General features: G+C 60.4%; 3 protein-coding genes across 3 annotated transcripts; 1 reads left to right on the forward strand and 2 right to left on the reverse strand.

The window, feature by feature from the left end:
* Window positions 1–4,137: 4,137 nt before the first annotated feature.
* Window positions 4,138–6,284, forward strand: NDUFA4L2 (NDUFA4 mitochondrial complex associated like 2). The gene is made up of 4 exons (XM_036300778.1): window positions 4,138–4,274; window positions 4,585–4,673; window positions 5,362–5,422; window positions 5,556–6,284. The coding sequence occupies exons 1-4, from the start codon at window positions 4,218–4,220 to the stop codon at window positions 5,610–5,612; spliced, it is 264 nt and encodes an 87-aa protein (XP_036156671.1). The 5' UTR covers window positions 4,138–4,217; the 3' UTR covers window positions 5,613–6,284.
* Window positions 6,285–6,457: 173 nt separating this feature from the next.
* Window positions 6,458–12,955, reverse strand: SHMT2 (serine hydroxymethyltransferase 2). The gene is made up of 12 exons (XM_036300776.1): window positions 12,798–12,955; window positions 11,613–11,810; window positions 11,042–11,121; window positions 10,665–10,865; window positions 10,291–10,372; window positions 10,005–10,127; window positions 9,739–9,878; window positions 9,236–9,401; window positions 8,943–9,042; window positions 8,701–8,856; window positions 8,512–8,619; window positions 6,458–6,906 (listed from the first exon to the last, which is right to left on the reverse strand). The coding sequence occupies exons 1-12, from the start codon at window positions 12,828–12,830 to the stop codon at window positions 6,779–6,781; spliced, it is 1,515 nt and encodes a 504-aa protein (XP_036156669.1). The 5' UTR covers window positions 12,831–12,955; the 3' UTR covers window positions 6,458–6,778.
* A 3,410-nt stretch (window positions 12,956–16,365) lies between these two features.
* On the reverse strand, window positions 16,366–26,200 carry NXPH4 (neurexophilin 4). The gene is made up of 2 exons (XM_036300914.1): window positions 26,062–26,200; window positions 16,366–17,880 (listed from the first exon to the last, which is right to left on the reverse strand). The coding sequence occupies exons 1-2, from the start codon at window positions 26,116–26,118 to the stop codon at window positions 17,017–17,019; spliced, it is 921 nt and encodes a 306-aa protein (XP_036156807.1). The 5' UTR covers window positions 26,119–26,200; the 3' UTR covers window positions 16,366–17,016.
* Between the last annotated feature and the right edge of the window lie 275 nt (window positions 26,201–26,475).

Genomic DNA, 26,475 nt, shown 5'->3' on the forward strand with positions numbered 1-26,475 from the left:
CTCTGAACGTGTGGGGGTCTCTGTGCCCTTGGCAATTATGGGTGTCTATGTCCCTGGTGTGTGTGTGCGTGTGTGCTCCAAAGTGTGTGAGGCGAGTGGGCACGTTGGTGTGTGCCCCTGTACCCTGAATACGTATCTGTCTTGTCACCATCCTGCCCCCCCCCCACTTCTATTATTTTCGTCAGTCTAAGCCCCTGGGTGTCTAGGTGTGCACATGTGCTTTGGCGTGTCTCTGCATTCTTCACGCCTGGGTGTGCCCGCGTAGGCATTTCCGTGGGTCTCTGCCCGCGGGGACTGTGTCTGTGTGAGAATCAGGAAGAGCCGCTAGCGAGTGTGTGTTGCTCTGGCATCTACACTTGCAGGTGTGTGCGCCTCTGTGACAGTGCGTGGGCGTGTGCCTGGGTGTGAACCGCACGGCGGCGGGTATTCGAAAGACAGTGTGACGCAGGCGCGCTGTGTGTCTGCCTGCGCGCCCGGCTGCCTCTCCCACCCGCCCCCCACACCCCTCCCTCTCCGATCTCCAGTCCTCTCCTCTCCGGGCGGGCTTAGCTGCGCCGTCCGCATCATCTCCATCCATTATTGAAGAAACAGCCGCGTCCGCTCCAATCACATCAACAACCCCCCGCCCCCCTCGGTTCCGCTCGCCCGCAGCCCCTCTGGGTGCTGGGAGAGGGACAGCCGAGGCGCCGCGGGGGCACCAGCAGGAGCGGGCTCCTGACCTGGTGCCCCGAGCCGGGCTGGGCACCGGGACGCCGGGGTCCCCGGCGGAGAGTGCTTTGCATAAACAGATGGCGCGGGCGTCTTTGTCTCGCTCCCTCGCTCCCTCGTTCGCTCTTCGAGCGGCTCCCGGCTCCTCCGCTGTCTAGCTGATGCAATCATGATCATCTCCGAGCCTCGGGACCCGGAGCCCTTAATAGCGGCAGGAGGGTCAGGGGCCTCGGGGCTCCCGAGCAGATGCTGGGCACCGTGTCTTCCCCCCAGGGCTCCGCCCCCCACGCCCCACAGCTGCAGAGGGAAGACGGAGCCCTGCTGAGGTGACGGGCATGTGGAGGTGACCGGAAAGGGGACCCCAGTCAGTGCCCCGAGGTGTCCCCGGGCTGTCCCGTAGGACTGCTGCAGCCCCCGCCCTCAGGAGCAGCAAGCCAGAGAATAGGACTCCAACTAGTGAATGGGAGGGGAACGACAGAGATAAAGAGCGGCAGAGGCATCTGTAATGAGACACGGCGAGGCAGAGAGATGTGGAGGGAAGGAGAGACCACAGAGACAGAGAAACAGCCGCAGAGGGACAAAGCCAGGTAGAGAGTTCAGAGGAGGAGACAGCCAGCCAGATAGCCAGCCAGATGATAAGGAACAGAGACATACAGACATACACAGAGACACCGCGACAGACAAGGCCCCGAAGAGAAAAGGCAGAGAGAGTAGGACGGGCAGGGGCAGAGGGCAGTCCCTGGGCAGAGACGGAGCTGCCCCCGGGCTCTGGGACTGCCCAGCCTGACGAGAGGACTCATCCTGAACCTGGGGTGCCCGAGGCTGGCGAGGCGGGACCTTCCGCGGCTCCTCTCCGCACCCTCCACCCCGGCCCACTGCGGAACCCACTGCCTTGGCCGCGGGAGTGGCAGGAGCGGCGGGCGGGGCGTGAACCACACTCTGGGAGCTGACTTACCTGCCGAAATGCAGTGGGGCGCAGGCCCGACGCGGCCCGACAGGGGGCGTCCGAGGCATCGCCCCTGAGCGCTTAGAAGCAGCTCGGCCTCCAGGGGGCGTCCGCGCCCACGGCCCCTGATCAGCCTACGGCGCCGAATCCAGCTGCTTCTAACCTACGGCGGAGCGGTCCGCGCGCTGAGCAGGGTCCTGCGCGCTTTAGCGTTCGGAGTCCAGTCGCGGCGGGACCCCGGCCCCGCCCTGGCCACGCCGAACCCACTGCTAATGACTTCTGCGGCCCCTCAGCCGCTGGGTCAGTTTGGCCTGAATCCTTTTGGTGGGAAACTGCGGGGGGAGCTGGGATCTGGAACCAAAGAGCTCGGTGTTCGGCCCTGGAGATCCTGATTCGGAGAGAGGAGTGGGCTTAGAAACAGTCACAAAGAAGGTGCCAGCGATTGGCACCAGAAGCAGGTGGGAGGTCAGGGAGCCCCGGGGAGTCCAAATCAGAAGCAAAAACGTGAGAAGGAGCTGGGAGAGTGGGCGGAGGCGCACACCAGAGGCTGGAGGCCGGAGGCTCAGGGAAGGGAGCGGGCAGAGGTTTGGGACGTGCTAGGCCAGGTCACTGGGGCGCACAGGAAAGGACCCAGGAAGGCGGGTGATGACCCGAGAATCAAAGGGGTGCGGCGTAGGGGCCAGAGGTCCCGTCGCTTCCTGGCGCACCAGCTGTGCACATAGAGCCAGGTGTGCAGCCCAGCTCTGGCCCCTCCAGCTCGAGCTCTGGGATTGATTGTCCTACAGGACAGCCCGGGGACACCTCAAGGCACTGACTGGGGTCCCCTTTCCGGTCACCTCCACATGCCCGTCACCTCAGAGACTGGAAGGCTGGGGTGCACGGGTGACAGACACCCCACTCCCCGGCGAGTGCTCAGGGCGGGTGCAGCCCCGCGCCGCTCTAGGCTCTGACATCCCTTCAGTCAGTCCCCCTTCCCCGCCCCCCATACGCGAGGCGATCTCGGTCTCTTTGTTTTCGCGGTGTCTCTGACACTTTATCTCATTATCCGCCGGAGGGAGGCTCTAGCCTGGGACCCCCCGCAGCCTAATTACAGCCGCACTTGTCAACGGAGGGGACAGGGGAAGTATCAGCTCCAGGGAAAGGAAGGAAGCCCCCAGGAAGGGTCCCCTCCTCCCTGTGCCCAGGTCCCCAGAGAGGGGTGCATGGGTCACCCTGGCCTCAGTCGCCACAGGGCTCTGGAGGGAGGTGGGGAGCTGGCAGTGTCTGGGTGACCAGGGGGAGGCAGGCAGGGAGAAGGAGGGTGGAGGTTAGCGTGGGGGTGGGAGAGGTAGTTAGGGTGGGCTCCTGGGTCCCTGGAACCCCAATTCCCCAAAGATGGTGAGTGAGCCTTCTCACCCTGACAGCATAGCATCCGGGGGGCAATCAATTGTTTGCTCTGCACTTCTGTTTGTGTGTCTTGTTCTCTTTCCTCCTTCAACATCTTGTCTGTCTCTCCTGAACTGGTTTTCTCGCTCCCTTCTCCTCCTCTCTGTCACAGCCAGAGGCAGAGAGTGGCCTCCTTGGATAGCTGCCCCTTCCCCTTCCCCAAGGGAGGCAGGGCAAGCAAGTTTCTCAAGCCCCCAAACTTCAACAACTGACTTACTCTGTCCTAAACCCCATTGAAGATGCCTCCAGCTCCCCTGGCCTCCAAGCACTGCCCCAGGCCAACCAGAACACAACTGGGAGGAACCACCCAGAACTAGAGGCGGATAGCGCTAGCTCTTCTGTTGGACGGTCTGTCCGCCCCTCCTCCCACTGCACTGTGGTGGGGTCAGAAGCAGGGCCTCCAGGACCTGCTAGCTCCTGGATGCTCCGGAGAAGTGATTTTCAACCTTTTCATCTCATGGCACACACACACTAACCAGTCAAATTCTGCAGCACACCCATGTGTGTGTGTATATATATATGCGCCAAAATAGGTATAACTTTGATTCATTCACACCAGATGGCTATTGTTGTGTTGGCTGTTGTCATTTTCTTATTTGACAACATAAAGGAAAAGAGGTCGATGCCCCTGACTCAATAGTCAGGTATTGCATGTTTTAAAACTTGCAGCACACAGTGTGCGGTGGCACCAGGGTGGCAATGGCTGCCCTGGCCCTCCTGGTGCCACCTGAGAGCACTCCACACCTGCAGTTCTCTGGGGGTCTGCCTGCCAGCCGGTGGCGGGGTGGGGTGTCCCTGACCCCTCCCCCCACTTCTGGAGCCCCTCTCAATCAGAGTCTGGGAAGCCTGTGAGGCCTCTCCCAGGCTTAGGACCAACCCAAAGCCCCAAGTATGAGGTGTCCCTGTGGGCCCGAGGCGGCCCTGGAGGAGAGAGCAGAGCAGAAATCCCTCAGCTCCCCAACAGCTCCTCCTGCTCCGAGCCTGGAACTGGGGAAGAAGCGGAATGGGGGCGTGGGGTAAGTTGGCTGCGGCAGGCTGGGCTGGGCAGGGCTGGGCTGACCCCTCCCCAGCGGGGGGCGGGACCCCAGGAGGAGCGAGGGAGCCGAGCCCCAAAGAGGACCAGACACGAAGAGGCGAGATGGCGGGAACCGGTCTCGGGGCCCGCTTGTACCGGCAGATCAAGAGACATCCCGCGGTGAGTTCGGTCCCAGAGCCACTGCTTCGAACGCCTAACTTTTTCGCTGCCCCAGCGCTCTCCGTACCCTCTTGCCTAGACCCCCCCCCCCCCCAGTGCTCTAACCTCTCAATCCCCCTAGAGGGACTCGCTGTGGGGTGAGGGAGACAGGGCCGGGGCTGTGGTGCAGGAGGCTCCAGTCCCCTCTCCCAGAAGGGAGGGAGCACGGGTCCGAGGCGGGGGTGGGGGGCGCCCGGCAGGAAAGCGTGTCAGGGGGACGGGGAACTGCGGGGAGGGGGAGCGGCTGACAGTGTCCTGGGCCTTCCCGCAGCTCATCCCCATGATCGGCTTCATCGGCCTGGGCATGGGCAGCGCTGCGCTCTACTTGCTGCGGCTCGCCCTGCGCAGCCCCGACGTCTGGTAAGGCGGGCTGGGGTCCTGGCTGGGGCAGGATGGGGCAGGAAAGAGGGGCCTCTCAGGAATGGGGGGTCGGTGGGCCTGGCAGGGATCCCCCTGCAGCTCCCACTTCCCAGCATCTCCCCCTGGGCCCACCCAACCGCACTCTCCTGTGGCTCCAGACTTGCCCCGGCTGCCATGGCAACGCTGTTGTGCCGCCGCAGGCTGCCTGTGGGTACCTCAATATCCCTGCGGGGCCTGGGGATGTGGCCAGGCAGCTCTGGGGGTGCGGTAGGGGCCGGGGTGACGACGAGACTCCAGAGGCAGTGGGGGTGGGGGTCCTCTGAACGCATCAGGACAGCCCCATGTTGTCAGAATTGGGACACATCGCACAAGCCCAGCCCCTCGATCTCTGCGATCTCCGCGCTCTGCTCTGCTCTGCTCTGCTGGGAGGGCCTCGGGAGGCGAGGTGCAGTGGGGGTCGCTGGGTGGGGTTGTCAGCCCCTCATCTGGTCTGGCTCTGACAAGGGTGACAGCCTTCTAGTCTCCTCCGCAACTACTAATGCTCCCCCTCCCCGTCAGCCTTTGGGAAATGGCCCGCCCCCCAGGGTAGGGCTGGGGTGGGGGCTGGAGGCAGAGATGCTGGTGTTACCTTAGGCGCTAGGGTCCTACTTCCCACAGAGAAAACCCCCCTTCCCCCCACTCTCCACAGCTGGGACCGGAAGAACAACCCGGAGCCCTGGAACCGCCTGAGCCCCAACGACCAGTACAAGGTACCTTTAGGGGGCTCTAGGGTTGAACCCCATCCTCTCCTTTCTTGGTCCCTGGGAAGACCCCTTGGCGCCTCCCCCCTAAAGGGAGGCCTGGGGCACTCAGTCCATCGCTTCACACACACCCCTCCCCCAGTTCCTTGCAGTTTCCACGGATTATAAGAAGCTGAAGAAGGACCGGCCAGACTTCTGAGCCTGGCTGGGACGGGTCCATGTCCTCCACCGACGTCAGCCAGCCTCCTCCTTCCTGCCACTCAGCCCCCAGCCTCCAGGGCGCCTCTCACCACCCTGCCCAGCTCCTGCGCACACAGGCCTGGTTCCCACGCCGCAGAGGGGAGGCAGCTCCACCCCCACCCTCTTCCCTCGCTCCCTGCAGCGGAAGCACCCCTGACCCTCAGCTGGAGTCCCACGCAGGGGGGACGGGGTGGGAGAGTCAGGAGGTGGGGCCCCAGAGGGTTGACTCAAAAGGCCCAAGGGGGCCCCCCTGCTAGGCTGCAGGAGCCTGACAGGGTGTGGCGCAGGCTACGTGAGGAGCGTGGCAGACGTGAGCCAGGAGCAGGCAGGGGCCTCTGAGCGCCAGGCGACGTGGCAGGCCCCGCGTTTGCCCAGGCTCTGGCGCCCTCCCAGGGCGGCGCTGCGCTAGCTGCCTGGGCTCCTTGCCTGCGCCCGGCCTGCTCGGGAGGAGGCACCTCTCAGCCCGGGGAGGGGCAGTGCGCGGCTTCCTGCGACTCAGGAGCCAACCCGCAACCCCCTCCAGCCTCGCACCTGGGCCTCCCCCTGCCATCCACCCCTCCTCGCTCCCCTGTCCCCTGGGATCAAACAGAAGCAGCCATGGGCAAAATACAATTTCATTTAACAAATTGAATTTGCTGCGCCTGCTAATCACGTCTGGTGTCGGCTCTGATCAGAGACAGAGAGGAGGCCACAGCCCCCCCGGGTCCTCGCGGTGGTTGTGGGAGGGAATCCAGAACCACACACGGAGGAGACAAATCACACCTGGCCCCGGGGACCGGGCTCCCACAGTAATAGAAGCGCGGGTCGGGTTAGCATTTTATTAGATAAAAACAGAAAGGAGGGCGCCCACCCACCCCTTCCTCTGGCTCACGAGGGTGACGCCGCTGTCCCCAAGAAGGAACAGGGAGTCCATAACACTGAGATAACGGAACCGTGAGGGCAGACGGCCCCCAGCCTCCTTCTGAGTTTTCTTACAAAAAGGAATTTCAGCTACAAATCCTGGGAAGGGAACTACATTTGGCTTTTCCGCTAAGTGAGAGGCCTCCTCTCCACCAGCAAAACGCTGGAAGGTTCAGGGAGAGGGAAGGAGAATTTCAGTCTCTGAGCCTCATTTCCTTGGTCCCTTCAGTGCTCCTCGAAACCAGGCATGGGGAAAGCCCTGGCAAACTGCTCCACCCGCTGCCTGAGGTCAGCCAGCCGTTGTCTTGTTTCTGGGTCACTGAGCAGGAAGGATTTGAAATCCTGTAGTTTGGCTAGAGAGGGGTGAGGAAGGTGTCAGAGCTTCAGGGAAGGCGGTGAGATGGGGGGGGGGGGGGGCAGATAGTGAGTGTAAAGTGGCTGCAGGGGCTGGGGGGCGCAGACAGTGAGTGTAAAGTGGCTGCAGGGGCTGGGGGGGGCAGACAGTGAGTGTAAAGTGGCTGCAGGGGCTGGGGGGGGCAGATAATGAGTGTAAAGTGGCTGCAGGGGCTGGGGGGGGGGCAGACAGTGAGTGTAAAGTGGCTGCAGGGGCTGGGGGGGGCAGACAGTGAGTGTAAAGTGGCTGCAGGGGCTGGGGGGGGCAGACAGTGAGTGTAAAGTGGCTGCAGGGGCTGGGGGGGCAGATAATGAGTGTAAAGTGGCTGCAGGGGCTGGGGGGGGGCAGACAGTGAGTGTAAAGTGGCTGCAGGGGCTGGGGGGGGCAGACAGTGAGTGTAAAGTGGCTGCAGGGGCTGGGGGGGCAGATAATGAGTGTAAAGTGGCTGCAGGGGCTGGGGGGGGCAGACAGTGAGTGTAAAGTGGCTGCAGGGGCTGGGGGGGGCAGACAGTGAGTGTAAAGTGGCTGCAGGGGCTGGGGGGGGCAGATAGTGAGTGTAAAGTGGCTGCAGGGGCTGGGGGGGGCAGACAGTGAGTGTAAAGTGGCTGCAGGGGCTGGGGGGGGGGCAGACAGTGATTGTAAAGTGGCTGCAGGGGCTGGGGGGGGCAGACAGTGAGTGTAAAGTGGCTGCAAGGGCTGGGGGGGGCAGACAGTGAGTGTAAAGTGGCTGCAAGGACTGGGGGGGGCAGACAGTGAGTGTAAAGTGGCTGCAGGGGCTGGGGGGACAGATAGTGAGTGTAAAGTGGCTGCAGGGGCTGGGGGGGCAGACAGTGAGTGTAAAGTGGCTGCAGGGGCTGGGGGGGGCAGACAGTGAGTGTAAAGTGGCTGCAGGGGCTGGGGGGGGGCAGACAGTGAGTGTAAAGTGGCTGCAGGGGCTGGGGGGGCAGACAGTGAGTGTAAAGTGGCTGCAGGGGCTGGGGGGGGCAGACAGTGAGTGTAAAGTGGCTGCAGGGGCTGGGGGGGGGCAGACAGTGAGTGTAAAGTGGCTGCAGGGGCTGGGGGGGCAGACAGTGAGTGTAAAGTGGCTGCAGGGGCTGGGGGGGGCAGACAGTGAGTGTAAAGTGGCTGCAGGGGCTGGGGGGGGGCAGACAGTGAGTGTAAAGTGGCTGCAGGGGCTGGGGGGGGCAGACAGTGAGTGTAAAGTGGCTGCAGGGGCTGGGGGGGGGGCAGACAGTGAGTGTAAAGTGGCTGCAGGGGTTGGGGGGGGCAGACAGTGAGTGTAAAGTGGCTGCAAGGGCTGGGGGGGCAGACAGTGAGTGTAAAGTGGCTGCAGGGGCTGGGGGGGGCAGACAGTGAGTGTAAAGTGGCTGCAGGGGCTGGGGGGGCAGACAGTGAGTGTAAAGTGGCTGCAGGGGCTGGGGGGGGGCAGACAGTGAGTGTAAAGTGGCTGCAGGGGCTGGGTGGGGGCAGACAGTGAGTGTAAAGTGGCTGCAGGGGCTGGGGGGGGCAGACAGTGAGTGTAAAGTGGCTGCAGGGGCTGGGGGGGGCGGGCTAGCCTACTCACTGGTCTTGCTCTTCACATCCAAGCCAACCTTGACCCCTTCATCTATAAATGCCACAACTCTCCGGAAGTCATCCTCACGAAACTGTCGAGAGGTCAAGGCTGGTGCCCCTGGGAGAGAGGCAGAAGAGGAGTAGCATGACCCACGCCCCCGGCGCAGCCACCCTTCCCCCCTGGAACCCCAGGTCTCACCAAGCCGAAGACCCCCTGGTGTGATGGCACTTCGGTCTCCAGGACAGGTGTTCTTGTTGGCTGTGATGGATACAAGCTCCAGCACCCGCTCAGCCCGAGCCCCATCCAGGCCCTTGGGCCGCAGGTCCACCAGCACTAGGTGGTTGTCGGTGCCACCTAAGGCGGGAAGAGTAAACAGAGAATGGTGAGTCCTGGGCCTTTGCCTGAGGCCACAGAGGCTCTCACCCACCCTCCTGGCTCACCAGACACCAGTGAATAGCCTCGATCTAGCAGGGCATCAGCCATGGCCCGAGCATTCTTCAGAACCTGCAGGGAGTACTCCCGGAACATGGGGGTGCAGGCCTGGAGATGAGACAGCAGCACCTGGGACCCCAAGTCCTGCCCCTTCTACTCCTCCACCTCTAGCATAGTTGTGACTCCAGTCTTGAGGCCTCCCCTCCTGGCCCTTCCCTTCCAACAGCTCCATTTTCAGTTAGCAAGAAGCAGGGTCTGAGCATCCAGATGCCCACCACCCGACAATGGTAGGCTCCCCAACCTGCTTTAGGGCCACGGCCACTGCAGCAATGGCATGGTTGTGGGGGCCCCCCTGCAGGGACGGGAACACAGCAAAGTTGATTCGGTCCTCAAACGTATAAGGGATTTCCCGGCCAGTCTTGGGGTCCACAGACTGCACCCCCTTCCGGTAGAAGATGAGTCCTGACCTGTGTGGGAAGAGGGTGGTCAGAATCTAAGCTGAAAAGAAAGGGCAAGGGATGGGGAGAGCAGAGGAAGCCGGCTGGCCCCCAGGACTCTCAGGCCACCTCAGTTGTGCTGGGTGTGCTTGGCTCCAGGGGTTGAGGGGAACAGAACCTTCCTCCCACCTCCCACCCCCAAACTCCCTGCCAGGGAACTGCCACCATGGGCAAGAAAAGGAGAATCCTCAGACTGGGTAGAACTCTTTAGGTAGAATGAGTTCCTCTCTGATCCAGACCACCAATGCCCTGGGAATAAGGCACGAAGGCAGGGAAAGGCAAGGCCTGACCTCAGGGGGAGCCTGACCTGGCCCCTCGAAGGGTCTTGTGAGTGGTAGTGGTGACAACATCCGCGTGCTTGAAAGGTGAAGGGATCACCTTGGCAGCCACCAGGCCACTGATGTGGGCCATGTCTGCCAGCAGGTGTGCCTTGACCTCATCACACACCTGGGCAGGTACAGAAACGGGCCTCAGTCTGGGGAGGGTCCAGACAGGCCTGCGCAAGGCTGCCCCTCCTCCGAAATCTCCCCACCACCCCTTGGGCAGCGGCAGGTACCCCAGCCCTCCACCAACCTCCCTCATGCGGGCGTAGTCAATGAGGCGAGCATAGGCACTGGTACCAGCTATGATGAGCCGTGGTCGGAAAAGCCGAGCAGTGACTGCCAGCTGGTCATAGTCAATGAGGCCAGTTTGGGGCTAGACAGACAGACAAAGAGCTAAAGTCCTTAAAAAGAAGCAGTGCAGCTCACTCTGCTCCTTGACCTTAAAGGCTGCCCAGGGCTTCAGCCTCTAGCTTTTCCCAGGAGAGGTTCCTAGGCCTTGAGCAGCTCCCTCCCCAGACCCTAGAGCACTCACTCACATTCAGTTTATAGGGCATAGACTCAAAGAAGATGGATGTGGCTGAGATCCGCTTGACATCAGACATATAGCCATGGGTGAGACTGGGAGGGGAGGAGAGGAAGTGAGAAGGCTTCTAAGTGGAGTAAGACCCACTCCTCTCCTGCCCTGCTCCGAAGGCTCTGTCTCTGACACCGCGCCTAGCGTGCACCACCCTCACTGCTCTGCCCACTCTGTGCTGAACACTGGTTCCTGGGATCTTATCTTCTCCTGCACTGAGACTGATGGACAAGGAGAGGCCTGTTCCAGCTGCATGGCCCATGGCAATAAACCACTCCTCTCTCATGCCCATATGGCCCAGTGAGCCTATCAGCCACCCACCGCACCCATACTCACTGGCCACCGTCGGGCAGATCCAGCCCCATGATTCGGTCGTGAGGCTGCAGAAGGGCTGTGTAGGCAGCCAGATTGGCTGGGGACCCCGAATAAGGCTGGACATTGACTCCCCACTGCGCAGGATCCAGGTCAAAGGCCTCCAGGGCCCGGCGCTGACACAGCAGCTCGATTTCATCCACTACCTCTGCTCCCCCATAATATCTGCCACGGGAGGGGGCATATCAGGGCACAGAGAAAGGGCCCCACCACCCCCCTTGAAGTAGCAAAGGAGCGGGAAGGCTACTCCTCTAAAGGCACTGGGAGGGTGCAGGCCGGCGTCCCCACTGGGAGCACCGTCCCTGAGGCTGCCCTCCAGCCCGCTGGTGCCTCGCCCTCACCTCTTGCCAGGATAACCCTCCGAGTACTTGTTGTTCAGACAGGACCCCAGGGCCTCCAGCGCAGCTCGGCTGCAGAAGTTCTGGGGTGAGGGGTGGGGGCAATGTCAGAGGTACAGAGCCCCTTCTGAGAGACTCCCGCAGCCCACCCTGCCAGAGCCCAGGCTGCAAGGAGCTGAGCTCTACAGACAGCTGTTCATTCAAGGTTCCTTGTCAGGCTTGGGGCATGGCCAAAGGCAGCGTCCTCAGAAACCAAGCTGCCACGACAGGTGTCCCCGGCAAGCCCACCTATCCACTGGTACCTGTGCTTCCAGGTTTCTCTTTTCTCTTGGGAGGGGGAAGGGACCACACTTGACTGTAGGGGCCCGGAAGGCTCTAGAAGCTCTCTAATGCCCCCATCCCATAACCCAGACTGGCTCTGCCTTTGCTTCAGAGGACAGTAAGAAGAGAGAGAGAAGGCCCAGCAGGAAGGCCCTGAGTCTGAAAGGGAGCTCTGGAGAAAGAGCAGTAAGATGACCTGTTACTTCCTGTACCCATGGCGGCCCAAGCCTTGGCCCCTCTCCCCAGACCCCACCTCTGAGGCAATGAGTTCCAGGCCACGACACTGCCTGTCCTTCTCCCTCTGCAGCAGCTCCCACATCTCAGGGTCACTGTCTGACAGACTCTCCTGGCCTGTCCAGCCCCTGGTGGCTTCTCCAGTCTGGGTCTGGGCTGCTTCACTGTGCTGGCACCGCGCAGCCATCCTGACCAGCGGACCACATCTCCGCAGAGGCTAGGGGAGGAAATGCCAGGGTCAAACAAAAGGGTTCAAACAGTCTCCCAACAACCATCAGCCATGCGTATCAGGCCCTCTGGCTCCAAACCCAACAGCCGGCTGTCCAGCCTGCCTGTTCCAGTTTTCGCCACCCCCACCTCCAAAAGCCAGTTCTAGAGCCAAGGCTGAGATCAATGTCCAGGGGGTGGTTCTGAATCCATCCATTCACCTCACCTCAGAATCTTCCTCCGCCTGGACCCCTGAACTACTCTGCAAAGCCAGAGGACAAAGTTTGTGTTCTAGAAGCTAGAGGTTCCAGAACCTCTCCACTCACTGGAACAATCGGGTCTTCCCTGTAGGAGCTCCATAAACTGATATCCCAGTCACGGGGGAGGAGACCAAGTTGCAGGGATTAAGAGAACAGGTTTACCATAGTTAGAGGTGGCTTTCAGAACATTGGAGGTAGCCATTCAATGTTCTGAAAACCAGGGTAGATTTTTAGCAGTCCCAGGGGGAGAATGGTGGAGGTGGGAGTGGGGGTGGGGGGCTGATGACAGGGAAGCCAAAAACCACACCCAGTCCTCTGCCCGGCTCCTTTCCCACTCCTTCCAGCCCTTCCAGCCGCGGGATTCCTGATGCAAGCAGTAGGGCTCCGTTGCATCATCTGCACGGCTCAGAGCTAGCAGGGAAGACAGCTCGCTGGTCCAGGCTGGGAATCCCGCTGTTCGCCAGCACAGGAGCCGCGGGCAACCGTTACAGTTCCCTCCCCAACTGCCACGTAAAATGGATGGTCACATGGCCCTGGGCCTTCTGATTACCGGAATGGAGAGTGGTCCCGTTTACCCCGCGTGCACCCGAGGGTCTCGGGGATTCCCTAGTTGCGCGTCCGCTCCCGGAAGACCCACACCATGTGCGTGGAAAAGCCCATAGTTTGTAAATGGATATTACGGTAGGAGGGGAACTTGCTTTCAACTGATCACCCAGACTCCGGGGCCCCATTCTTACCCGAGTGGCCCAGAGCAAAGAGAAAGACAGCATCGCAACCCGAAGTCGCAGGAGGTCAAGCCACCAACTCTAGCTGGGAGAAGCAAGGGGTCCGGAAAGACTGATCCGAGAGCGCATGCGTGAGCACAGCGGCCCTAGAAGCCACAGGATTAAGGGTAGAGCCTACGCATGCGTCAGGCGACTCCTTTATGGTCTTCTGGGAATTGTAGTTTCCCCACCTTTCTTCCGCTTCCTTTCCCCAGGGTCTGTAGCCCCAGGGTCAGAGACTCCAATCTGAAAAAAAAGAGATCTACTGCCGCCCCCTCTCACTGTCCTGGATATCTTCAGGTGTTCCCTCCCCTACCCCCCGTCGTCCAGACATCAACCATTTATTGGATGCCTACTGAATACCTAGTATTATTAGGCTCCCTGGGAAATACAAAGACTCCTCTACAAGCTGGAGTGCCATGGTGCACTGGAAGTCACCTGGTTTGGAGGGGTGGTGAGAGGCGAATTCAAGTTCCAGCTCTGGGACTAACTAGCAAATTAGCCTACCTGGCCTCAGTTTCCTCACTTGTAAACCAGTAATAAAATAACATGTGGTGGGGATTAAATGAGACTTTGTATGTACACATGCTCTGGAATGGATTGTCCTCCCTTCCTCCTCTGACTAACCTGCCTCCTCCTTGGCCATCTCCTCCTTCTCCTGGGACATCCTGGAACTGAGTGAGTGCCGGGAGCCGGTCCATCCTTGCTGTTTCAAGGGATCTGGCATATATGGCATACTGTTCTTCATATGTTTGCTCACCTTGGCACTATGTGTTTTAACCAAGGTCTCCTCTCTGAGAAAGGTTGTTTCCCCAGGTAGGGATTTTCCCCTGAAGTTAGGGAGGGAATAAAACCCCTTAACTAAGTGCCAGGCGGGTAATTAATCACTTTAACTATGAACAATCATGCTTAAGCTAAATAATCTTTACTCCCTGGAATGGAGATAAGAAACGCCCTAACCTTTGGAATAGAGATTGATAGGATTGGAATCAACTGGTATAAATACAGATGTAACAAGACAACAGAACACAGAACCTAGACACAGAAACTGGAGACAGAACTTAGAAGATAGAACCAAGAGCGACAGAACCTAGACACAGAACCTACACAGAACCTAGAGACAGAAGAACTTTGCTGGAGAGAACATGGCAAAAGATCCTGGACAGAAACTGGCCACAAAACCTAGAGACAGAACCTAGCGAGAGAACATGGCAAAAGATCCTGGACAGAAACTGGAGACAGAACCTAGAGACAGAACCTGGCTACAGAACCTGGATAGAACATGGCAAGAGAACCTGACTAGAACCTGGTGACCGAACCTGGCTGGAAAACCTAGACAGAACCTGGCTGAAGAACCCGGCTACCGAACCTGGCGACCGAAACTGGCTGGAGAACCTAGCTGGAGATCCTAGACAGAATTTGGCTGGAGAACTGGCTACAGAACCTGGCTGGAGACCCTGACAAGAGAACCCGGCTATGATGATCACCTGAACGCTGCCTCTGTGTCATTCTTTCTTCACCGACTCCGTCCACACCTTTGGGGACCCCTGGACCTGCTGGGGTTGGACCCCAGCAAGTGAGATGCCCCTTCTTGTCCTTGTACTTGTTGGATTTTGTTAACTGTTCACCTCTTGCCTTCCAGGCAGTCAGTGAGCTCTCTTTGTTTCCCTGGGGCTATAGATACTTGGAACAGGAAGGGAGCTTCCTTTTAGCCTGAGTTCCTCTGACCTCCTCCTTTGGGGGAGGGACTCGTTGACCTTTCCAGGAGTAGGTTCCCAAACCTGGGCATCAGAATTAGCTGGGAAATCTGATATAAATATGAGTGTGGAGCCTTTCCTCAGAGGTTCTAATTCAATGGAGCTTAAAGAATAGTGGACATTTGCCCACTCACGCTGACACACAATGAAACCTTGCCTCATGATTCTAATAAGCAGTGATTTTGAGAACCATTGCCTCACATAACAATATTACACATTCATTCATTCATTCATTCATTCATTCATTCAACATACACACTGAGCCTCTATTCTGTGCCAGGCATGCCATGGCCCTGGAGATATAAGAATAGATTACTGACTGCTGGGACATCAAGAAGTGAAAAAAATGCAACAAGTGCAATTCCAGGCAGGGGCACCTCACTCTGCTCCCACAAGTCCAGATGTCTGAAGAAAAGAGTGGGAGGAGGAGGAGGAGAGGATGACCTTGTCGGAGAGGGGAGGACAATCCATCACAAAGCAAGTTCGTATGCAAAATCACATACTATTTTATTATTGCTTTACAAACGAGGAAACTAAGGCCCAGATGGGTTAACTTGCTAATTCCAACCATTCTCACTAGCTTCTCACACCAGGCCTCAGAAGCCCCCACCCCCCATCCCCCCTTAGCTCTACCTCATTCCCTCCCACTCCTGCTCCAAGCGGTCTCAGGTCTTACCAGCAATAGGCCTGTGTTAGGAGTCCACTGAGTTCTTCTCTTTCCTCCGTTCTCTGACCCAGAACCACTTCCCATCTCTCTCTTCCTTTCCACACCTACCCATCCATTCACCCATCCATCCGATATTTATTTTTCCCCTTACCCTTAGCGACTTTTCAGTCCCAGGAATGTCTGGGTCAAACGCGCCTTTGACTCAGTTTCCCGCTGGAGCCAGTGGGCAATCCCCTAGAGAACACTGGACCCAGGACTAAAGGCAAAGGAAGGCTGAAGAGGAGGCACCGTTCTGTGCCGCAGCTTGTCTGTACCCCCTCCTAGCCCCCTTCTGGGGTCCCCAGGGGAGGGGGTGACGGCTGAGCTTGAGAACTGCTAACGAAGCCGCAGCCAATTAACGCCCAGGCTAGGGTAGGGGGCGGATAAAATTAGCAGCCGCGGCTGCAAGTGGGAGCTGAAGGTGGAGCTGGAGGCGGGGGTGGAGAAGGTGGGCAGCTGGCTGAAGGGGCCTTGTTTGCTAGCGGCTTGCAGTGGCAACGAAGCCCCACTCTCCGGACTCTCTTGTCCCTTCCCCCACGCCCTCGTCGCAGGCTTCACTCCCTCTCTCCCTCATCCGTCTGCAAACTCAGCGCCCACGAAATTAGGAAGGAAAAGGAAGATCGATGACTCCAGATGCCGCAAACACCGGTCCCCTTCCCCCCACCGGCCGCCTCCCGCCAGCCCCACGGAGCTTAGCAGGTTGTCAGCGCTCTGCTTACGAAGTCCCAGCATCTCCTTGAATGGGAATTCAAGACTCTTATACCTCCTCCTTCAAATCGTCCCAAATAGCCCGCTAGGAGTCCCCTCTTAGGTTCAGTCCTCATCCTACAGCTGCCGCCGTTTTGCTCTGCCCCCTCTGGGAGGAAAATCCCCTCCTCTGGCAGGGCTCCGACACCAGGGGTCGACCTCATCTCTATGTGATCTGGTTTTGGATGACCTCCAGGTGCCAGCTCCATCAATATTTGCCTCAGTTCCCCACGAGCCACGGGGTAGAGGGGGAGGGGGCCTGGCCCGGCGTCTGCCACACATTCAAATCCACACACACCCCTTCCCTACAAAGGCCTCACGGAAACTCGTGTTGGATTTCACTTTATTTTGTTTTGGAGTAGAAAAAATATCACCGAGAGGAAGCAGCCGGGAGGGGCGGGTGGAGCAGGGCTGCAGGGCCGGGGAGGAGGCAGGCAGAGGGCAGGGGCCGGAGTCATCGCCGAGGCCCAGGCGTCTGCTTCCACTCCCCGAACTGGGGGCGTTGGAGAAAGAGGAGCCGGCGTGGGGCAGGCGCGGGGGGGGGGGGGGGCGGCTTACACACGTACATCTTTACAGTCCTTTACACGGGGACAGGGTGGAGCAGAACAACAAGAGCCTGGGGGTGAGGTCAGGGTGGGATGAGGGGACCAGGCTTATTACAGCTGAGGGCAGAGGAGTGTGAGCCCAGCGCCGGGACGTGAAGGGGACCCAGTGTGGACATGGGGGCGCTGGGGCCGCCTTTCCTGGGGCTGCGCTCTTGTTCCTTCACTTTGGGGTGCAGCTGAGGGGGGCCTCAAAGGCACTCCCCATCAGGAAAAGGGGACCCACGCCAGCTGAGCGTCCCCAGGAGGGCTGTTCCTCTTGCCCCCCCAGAATGGAAGGGTGCACGGGGCCACAGGAGTTGCGGGTCGCGGGGAGGAGTCTCACTTAGGGAGGCTGGGGCCTGGCGGGAAGCTCAGGGCTGGGGCGAGGGCGGGGCGCACTATCCGAAGTAGGGGTGCTCGCTCTGGAAGTTGTAGTCTGGGCACACCTTCTGCACCAGTTTATAGTCAAAGCTGAGGAAGGAGACGAAGATGCAGATGACTTTGAAGGGCTTGGCGCAGAGCCAGGCGGCCTGACTCTGCGTGTGCTCGGTGAAGCACACCTGCGACGGGTCGTACAGGCACGGGCGGTGCTTGCGCGCGCGGTTCGTCTTCTCGTACTCCACGTGGCAATTGAAAGCGCGCGACTCCTTGGCCCCGGGCACGCCCAGCGCTCCCCCGAGCGGGCCCGCCAGAGCGCCCCCGAGGCTGCCTCCGAGCCCCGCCCCAGCAGCAGCTAACCCCAAAGGGGGCCCCAGCCCGGGGAGGACCCCCTCCAAGGCCAGCGTCGACTGCAGAGGGTGGGGGGCGGGGCCGGGCAGCCAGACGCCCCCGAACTCCACGCGCTTGGAGGGCGGCACGATGCTGACGCTGAGGTTGCCCAGGCTGGAGGAATTGTGGCGGAAGTACACGCTGAAGGTCCCGTTCACGTGGTCGACGATCTTGCCCGTCACCAGCAGCGAGAACTTGAGGGTGTGCACTCGGAAGTAGAAGTCCCCCCAGCCGAAGATCTTCTTGGCGCGGGCCGCTTTGATAGACGGCTTCCTCTTGGTGCGCTGCACGGGCAGCGCCCCCACCGCCCCGACCCGGGCCAGGGCCCCGGTGTGGTTAGCGGGCCAGGCCCAGCTCCAGGCGCGGGCGGTGCCCAGGCCGTCGGAAGACTTCGGCGCCTGGAGCTGCTGCACAGGGGCGCCCCCTCCGGCCGCTGCGGGGCGCAGCTCCATGTACTGCGGCCTCCCGGACTCCGGTATCTGGGCACTGACGGTCTGTGGACAAAAAAAGAGGAAGAAAAAGAGATGCTGGAGCCCTAGCCGGTTTGGTTCAGTGGATAGAACGTCGGGCTGTGGACTGAAAAGTCCCGTGTTCCATTCCGGTCAAGGGCACATGCCTGAGTTGCAGGCTCAATCCCCAGTAGGGGGCGTGCAGGAGGCAGCTGATCAATGATCCTCTCTCATCATTGATGTTTCCATCTCTCTCTCCCTCTCCCTTCCTCTCTGAAATCAATAAAAATATGTTTTTTTTTAAAATAAGAGATGCTGGAGTCGTCCCTGGCCACCCTACCCATGGCCACGCAACCGGGGCCTTCACCATGCCAGCAAAGCCACTAGGAGACCAAATGGAATCCAGCAGCCCACAGCCAGTGGGTCCCGGAGTGTGTGTTGGGGTGGATCTGCAGCCCTTTCAAGCTGTGTGGCTTGGCCAAATCACTTCACCCAGGTAGGCCTCAGTTTCTACATCTGAGATGATACTGAGAACCCTCATGCTCTTCCAGACCTCCGATGCGGCTGGAAAAGCCCAAGCCAGTGTGGGTTTGCATATGGGGACAGGGACTCCATCTCCTCCAGCCGGGAGCCTGGTTGGTTCAGAGCAGCGATTTTCAACCTTTTTCATCTCATGGCACCCATAAGCTAATTCCTAAAATTCTCCAGCACACCAAAAATTATACTTCTTGGCCAATCTGGTAAAAAAAAAAAAGGTATATTTTTTATTCATCCATACCAGACAACTATTGTTGGGCATTGTCATTTTCTAACTTGACAATCTAAGGCAGCGGTTCTCAACCTGTGGGTCGCGACCCCTTTGGCGGTCGAACGACCCTTTCACAGGGGTCATCTAAGACCATCCTGCATATCAGATATTTACATTAGGATTCATAACAGTAGCAACATTACAGTTATGAAGTAGCAATGAAAATAATTTTATGGTTGGGTCACAACATGAGGAACTGTATTTAAAGGGCCAGAAGGTTGAGAACCACTGGGGAAAAGAGGAGGTCAAAGCCCCTGTCTAAATAGTCAAGTATTGCATGTTTTAAAAATTCTTGCAGCACACCAGAGTGCAGTGGCACATCGGTTGAAAATTGCTGGTTCTGAGTAATGAGCCAGGGAGGAGTCAGACTCAGGCAAGTGAGGCCATGACCATTGTCAACATCCAGCATCAAGAAAGAGGTGAAGACCTCCAGATGCTCACCCCGGCCTCATCCTCTGCTCCCTTGTGGGGAGGAGCATGGGAAACCAGTAGAGCTAGGGAGAGCCATGGGGAGTCAGTAAGGCTTGTGGGCTACTGGGGTACATCTCCCCGCCTGCCTCCAGCGCTCCTGCTCAGTGGAGGAGGCTGCCTGGTGGTGCTTCCCGGGGACTCGGATGGATCGGCAGGAGGAGCCGCCCTGGCCCGCCCCCACCCGTCTTCTTGTGTCTCAGGTGGCAGCGATCTGGGAGACAGCGAGGGCTCCAGTACAAGATAGATCGAGAGGCGGGAGCGGTGGGGCCAGGCCTGGGCCATCAATTATCTGGTGGGGGGGGGGGCAGGGGTGGCCGGGAGCGAAGGAGACAGTCGGTCAGAGCGAGAGGAAGAAATATGGAGATGCCGCTCCAGCCAGGGGAGTGGGAGGGAGAGGAGCTGTACATGTCAGAGTGTGTCAGTCAGACTGTGCTAGCTGTGGCTGTTAGGGTGGCCCTTACTGCGTGTGTGTTCAGATTGGGGAGGGAGTACTGCATGTGTCAGTCTGGTGTGGTTGTGTTTCTGTTAGCCTAGGATGGTTGTATTGCCTGTCTACCTGGAGTGATGCCTGTGCCTGTGTGTGTGTGTGTGTGTGTGTGTGTGTGTGTGTAGCTATGGTGATGGGTGTGTGTCTGCCTAGGGTGGCTGTGCATGGTGGTTATGTGTGCGCCCTGGTGACTGTATGTGTGTGTGTATGTGTGTCTGCCTGCTTGTGGTGGCTGAATGTTTGTTATGTCAGTGTGTGGCAGCTCTGTATGTGTACCTGGGTGGTATGTGTGCTTGGGTTGCATGTGTACCTGGTTGGCTGTGTGTGTCCATCTGAACGAGGCTGAGGCTGTGTATCACTCTGTGGTATGTGCATCTGTGTGACCTGGGCTGGCCGTGTGTGCTCACACTTGTCCCGTGTGAGTTCCTATCATCCGGTGTCCATGTGTCAAGCTCCTCCTAGAGGGTGTGTGTCAGTGCCTCCACAGTGATAAGACAAGTGTGCTCTCCCTGATCCTGGGGGTGCATTGTGAGATGTATATTAATGGCCCCTGCTGGCTGAGCTCTGGGTAGGTAAAGAGACCTGACACCATGGTGTCCCCTCTGTTTGTCCACACCCGTGTGTATACACCAGGTGCCCACCGGGGACAGGAATGGCAGTCAAGCTGCTGGGCTAGAATCTCCGCCGCCTGGTCCCCATCCCCGCAGCGCTGCGATCCTGGGTTATTAATGCGGCTGCCGCCACCCGATCGTCATACATATTTATCGCCCCCCACACTCCTCCTCCCTTCCATACCTCCTCCCAGCTCAGGTGAGGGGTGCGGGGGCGCAACAGTGATTGACTCAGAAGGACGTGCTTGAGCTGGCAGCTAACGCCCTGAGGGTGGGCCTGGGAAGGGCTGGGGGAAAGGGGTCCTGGGCCACAGCAGGAGGGGGAAAGGACCTCCCAGGAAGTGGGTTTGGAGAGAGCAGAACTGGAGTCCGAAAGGGCATTGGAGGCGGGTGTGTGAAGCGATGAGGGAAGTGGAAGGGTGGGGAGGGGGGCCATTTGAACTCTGACACCTGATCTTCTCACCTCTCTGGGCCCAACCACTATTTTTTTCTGGGGACTTCCATCCATCCCTGAAGCCTGCTCCCTCAAACTCCCCCCTGCCCCCAGCACACCCCAGCAGCACCCAGGGTCCTGCCCCCTGCCCAGGACCTGTGGGGGGCTGGCTCAGTCCAGCCACTCCTCCCCGGCGGGGGCTGGACAGGGTGATAGGTTTGGCTGGGTGTTGGGGGGTGCCGGGTGCCCCCCCTCTGATCCCAGACAAATGGACGTCTGTGCTTCTCTGATCCTGGCAAATCCCTAGGCTTTGGGCACCTGCACCCCACTGGCCATAGGAGACAGCCAGGATAAAAGGGAAGAGTTGGGGGGGGGGGGCTTGGACAGGGAGGAGCCAGGGTCTGTGAGGAAGCGAGCCGAGAAATGGGAACATGGAACAAAATAAAATAAAATCCTCCCTCTGGCTTCCTTGCTCGCCTGCTCCCGCTCCCTGTCTCGCTCTCCCTCTTTCACTGCCCCCCCCCCTCAGTCTCTTTTTCTGTCTCTCAGTCTCTTCCTCACTGTTTCTAATTTTCCTTTTATGATTCTATTTTTCTCCCTGTTTATGTCTCTGTGGTCCTTTCCCCTCTATCCTTCAGGTTGTCTGTCTCCAGCTGTGGGTGGGAGTGAGGGGGAAGCAGGGTGACGACGGGGCCCCTCTTTGTCCAGATCCCATGGTGCTGTCCTCCCTCTTCGAGGGCGAAGATGAGAGCAGGGTATTGTCCGAGTAGGGTCCCCCTCAGTCCAGCGCTGGTTTAATTAAGCTAATTAAACGCGGTGACATTTGCGGAGGGGAGAGGCTGGCCGGGCTGCCGGGTGGGGATGGAGGGGTGCGCAGAGGTGTTTGGTGGCAGACAGGGATGTGGGGGTGGGTGGGGTGCGCGTCACCAGGTGCCTCCAGGCCCATGCAGGGTGGGAGCCCAGCCAGGAGCGCTTTGTCCCCAGGCAGCGAGCCCACGCACTGGAGGGGAGTTGAGGCTGCCTCTTGCTGCTTAACAAACTCCATGGGGGGGGGGGTGCTGTTTTGGGGTGGGAACGCTGGGAATAGGGGGAGGATGAGAGTGTTGGCCCCCAGCCGCATTGCAGGGTGCGCCTCCCTGGGGCCTCCCGCCTGGTCGGTTGCTTCTCCTGCTTCGTGGGTCAGGCAGGGCTGCTTACGATTCCCATGGGGAGGGATGGCACCCGTGGCTGGGGAAGGAAGCGTGCTCTGGCCTGGGCTGGGGAGGAAGCGGGGAGAGTGTCCTGAGACCTTGCACCTAGAAATAGGCGGGGGCACTGCAGTCAGGGCGGGCGGAGCAGCTGGGAGCTGGCTGGGACCCAGGGACGGAGGCAGGAGTGAAGACAGAAGTGGGGAGGACAGGACAGGCTGGAGAGGAGTGGCACAGAAATGGGGGGCCCTGGGAGTGTGGACCTGGAAGCCGGGCACTGGGTACAGTGATGAGGAAGAAACAAGAGTAGGCCCAGGGGTGAAGATGGGAACAGGGAGGAAGAGGAGATCAGAAGTGGTGGGTGGGCATTGGGCAGAGCCGGATGCCAGAGGGTGGGGACCAGGGGAAAGGGATGGGAACCAAAATGAGGATGGGGGCAGGGATGGTGGATGAGGGAGGGGCTTTGGGGAAGGGCAGGAGTGAGAAAGGGATGGGGTGTAGGATGGGGATGCCGGTGGGAAGGGAAATGGGGGATGGGAAATGGTTATTGGGCAGAAACGGAGGTGCAGAAGCCTAGGGGGTGGGGTGGGGGTGGGGATGGAGACTGGAAGGGAAACCCGGGACCAGTGGGGAGTGGAGGGAAGGGAGGAGACAGCTGAGGGCAGGTGTGGGAGACAAGCCAGAGGACAAGGTGGAAGCAGGGCAGGAGCAGGCTGTGGGAGGGGCCAGGCAGGTAGGGGTGCAGATACCTCCTCCCAGACAGTGTTACAGCGTGGGGGAGGGGGCCGCTGGGGGGACAGGCTCTGCCCTTGGGCCGGTACCCCTCCCCCTCAGCCCCGCCTGCCCGCCTGCTCTGGGCCTGCAGCGCAAGGCTCACCGTTATCTGAATTTTGATTTTATTTTATTTTATTTCCCTGCTTCCTAGAGCCGGCGCGGTCCCCCCGGGAACGGCGCCCCCCGCCCCCCACCCCGCGCCTCACTTTATTATTGCAATAAATGTGCCTATAAAGGCGCGGGCTCGGGGCGCCGCGCGTGGGGGGGCGGGAGCCGCGGAGCGGGGATGTAATTTCCCGAAGCCGGAGCCGGAGGGGGAATGGGCGGGGTGGAGGGGGAGGAGGGGGAGGCGAGAGAGGGGGGAGGCTCGCCAATTTCCAGCACTCCAGGCTGCGCTCCCTGCTCCCCAGCCCGCCCTGAGGTCGCTCCCACCCCACGTCCTGAAACTCCCCACTACTCCCCAAAACGCTTGAGTCCTGGGACCCCTCCCACATGACCCGCCGTCTCTCTATTATCTGCCCTGCCGGCTCCTGGACCCCACCCGTGGGGAGTTGCAGGGCTCTGTCCACAGTTCCCCATCTCCTTGCCCAAGGCTGCACCTCTGACCCCTGCGGCGCCCTCTCCACTGGCCTGGTCTTTCCACGCTGTCTCACCCCCTCCCAGTGACCCAGTCTCTGACCCTAGGGGTCCTCCTTCCCTTGCTTCTGTCCCTCAGTTACTTCACCTCTTCTCCACCTCCTCCCCTGTGCCCACCTGAGACCCTCCAAATTCTTTCCAGCGGGTACCCCTCCCATGCTCCCAGGCTTCGGCCGAAGGGAGGCCAAAGGGAGCTGTCACAGCAACCCCCTCTCCTGTGCCCCTGGCCCAGCTGCAGCCCTGATTACCCCTAAATCCCCACCCACAGCGATGGGCCCAGCCTTGGCCGCACGTGCCTAAGTGGCCCAGCCAGAGATTAGCTGGGGGGGCTAGAGAGGGTTATGGGAGCGGAGGGTAGGCCAGACGTGTGGCTGGGGCCAGCTGGCTCAGAGACTCGGTTGGGCTTAATCATCCCCCAGGCAGAATAGAGCTGCAAGGTCTCCCCGGGCCCCACCCTTGCCCTCCCCCAGCTAATTAGTAATTAGTGATTAGTGATTAGTAACTATTGATCGCCTGCTGCTTCTCCCAGTAGACAGATGCTTTGGCAAGGAGTGGGGCAGACAGAGGCAGAGGGAGAGAAGGAGTCGGAGACTGGAGACCGGACCACATTAGAAAGATCCTGAAGGCCTGGCCAGAGGGCAGGGCTCAGGGTCAGCGGAAGCCAGCAGTCCAGGGTCCTGAGAGGAGACCAGGATTCTGGAGCAAAGAGGAAGGAGGAGGCTCCTGCAGGGCAGGTGGACAGGGTGGGAAGGCGGCTTGTGAGCATGGACAGTTAAGGCTTCCCAAAGAGCTGTCCTGTAAACTGTCCCCACAGCCTCTTACCCAGTGTCAGCCACTGCCAGCCCCGGCACGGGCACCGGGCACCGAGACAGCCCTGCCCGCGCGCGCGCGCGCGCACACACACACACACACAAGCTCCACTCAGATACATGAACTCATCCTGAGGCTTACCGCCCAATGCCCACACTCAAAGCCACAAACACACAGATCCACACTCACAAACCCTGGACACGCACACAGACCACACATAGGCTGCAGACACAGGTGCACTGGAGAGCCACCCCGGGGTGCACATGTGTGCACAAGCCATACTCACAAGTGCACACAAGTACACACAGATCGGTACTCGGGCACACAAACACTTCCCATGCACAGTGAGAACTGTCCTCACACCTACAGTCTGTACACACAGGTAACCCCCTCCTCACACACAAATAAGCTGGATTGAATGGCAGGTACACACTTCCCCACTGACTCCAACACAAAGACCCGCAGCTGCAGCTCGCACACACTCAGCCAGATCCCCGTGCTTACACCCGCATGCTTACTCTCTGTCAACTCTCCACCAGATGTTTCATTCCCCTTCAGGGGGCAAAGGAAATTAAACCAGATCTGTCCACAGGGGAGTTTATGTGATGGGGAGAAGGGAGAGGGAGGAAGTTGGAATGAGGAGCAGGCGAGTACCATCCCTCCCTACTCTCCCTCAGGCCTTCACAAACAGTGGGGTACGGGCACAGACCCCCCTGCAGTCCTCCAAGGGCAGAGCTGGGCAGCAGGTGCAAACGAAGTCCCCGCTAGTGGAAGCAGCTTCTGTGGAGGGGGCTCCTCGGCCAGCCTTCCAGCCCCTCAAGGTCACCAGGCTGGTTTGGGAGCAGCTGAGTGTGATTTGGCCCAGCAGGTGGGGGTCCAAGTGTTGGGGGAAGAACTACACCCCTTCACACGCTTCAGGGGCTGGGGGTTGGGTGCAGGGAGTAGGGGTTTAGGAAGCCCCCTGCCTGCCCCCAGAGTGGCTGGGTTACAGTGGGAGTGCGGGAGACAGAAGTCTTGGGCAGGGGAGCTGATTGAAGGAGACCGGACCAGGGCCTAGGTGCCCACCGTGGGACACCCGGCGGGGCACAGATGGCTGCGCTGTGAAGCGGGCACTTGCACTCACCCCTTCAAAGCCAGCACCACACACCACTCCAGCGTACACATGCACCCGGGTCCCCAGCCCTAGACACCCACGCCTGGCTGCCCCCCCCCCACATGTACACAGTGCACACGCTGCCCCACACTCCACACGCACAGAGGCGCACACCGCTGAAGCCTCCGAGTCAGGGGGAGGCAGGTCAAGTCCGGGCTCCCTTAGCCTCGGAGTCCTCGCCCAGGAGCCCGGGGGAAGAGGCAGCTGACGGAGGGGGGCATGTAGGGGGGCGGGAGCAGAGACCCTCCCTTCCAGACAGCCCCCGCCCCATCCGCCGGCGCCACCGAGGGTGTGAGTCCGCGAGGCCGTGCAGGGGAGACGGGGTCTCCGCGGGAGATGCGCCGGGAGGCTGTAGCCAAGTTCGGCCGCATCGGTGTGCGTCCGTGCGCGCGCGTGTGCTCGGGCTGTGCAGGTTCGGAACACAGCGCCCGCCTGGCACGGTGACAAGTGCAGAGAGAAATGCGAAGGCGCGAGCGGAGGGCGGAAGGACAGACAGCGAGGGTGGCGAGCGGGGTTGGCGCGGCCAGGCGGCGAGGCTGACACCCTGCCGGCTTGTCTGTCTGTCTCGCACTCCCGCTCCGTCTGGCGCACTCGTGGGTCGTGCTGCGTCCCCTCCCCCGCCGCGTCCCCGGCCCGCGCCGCCAGATCCCACTCGGGCCTCCACCCCGTCCTGCCCCCGACCCCCGCCAACTTGCCCCGGAGAGCCCCGTCCTGGCGGGGAGTCTGTCTGTCGGCGCCCCCACGCCGCGCAAAGTTGGGAGGCTCGGGCTGGGGGTGGGGTGCGCCCGAGGAGCCCCTCGCACTCCGGCACCTGCGCGTCCCGGACCTGGTGCGGGTCGCAGCCCCCTGCCCTTACCTTCTTCAGGAGCCACGGGCCAAAGAGCAGGAGAAGCCATTCCGGGAGCAGCCGCATCTTCCCGGGCGGCGGGCGGGCCGGGCCGGGCCGGGCGGGAGCGGGCCGAGGGCGGGGGCTCCGGGCCGGCGGCCGGGGTGACTGCCTGGGCGGCGGAGCGGCGGCGGCCCGCGGACTGAGCGCGGGGAGCGAGGCGGCGCGGGGGGCGGGGCGCGGGCGGGGGAGAAAGTTGGGTCGGACTCGGCGGCGGGCGGCGGGGGCGGGGCTCCGAGCGCTCCAATCCGGGCCGCACCCCGCGCGCCCCCTCCCGCCGGCGGGGGGCACCGAAGGTGACTTTCACCCCGACACGCCCCGGACACGCCCCCGGCGCAGGTGCGAGGCTTGGAGGGCGGCGGGCCCCGGGCCCGGAACCGAGGG

This window comes from Myotis myotis, unplaced genomic scaffold (genome assembly GCF_014108235.1).
Source record: "Myotis myotis isolate mMyoMyo1 unplaced genomic scaffold, mMyoMyo1.p scaffold_m19_p_3, whole genome shotgun sequence".
Lineage (NCBI taxonomy): Eukaryota > Metazoa > Chordata > Mammalia > Chiroptera > Vespertilionidae > Myotis > Myotis myotis.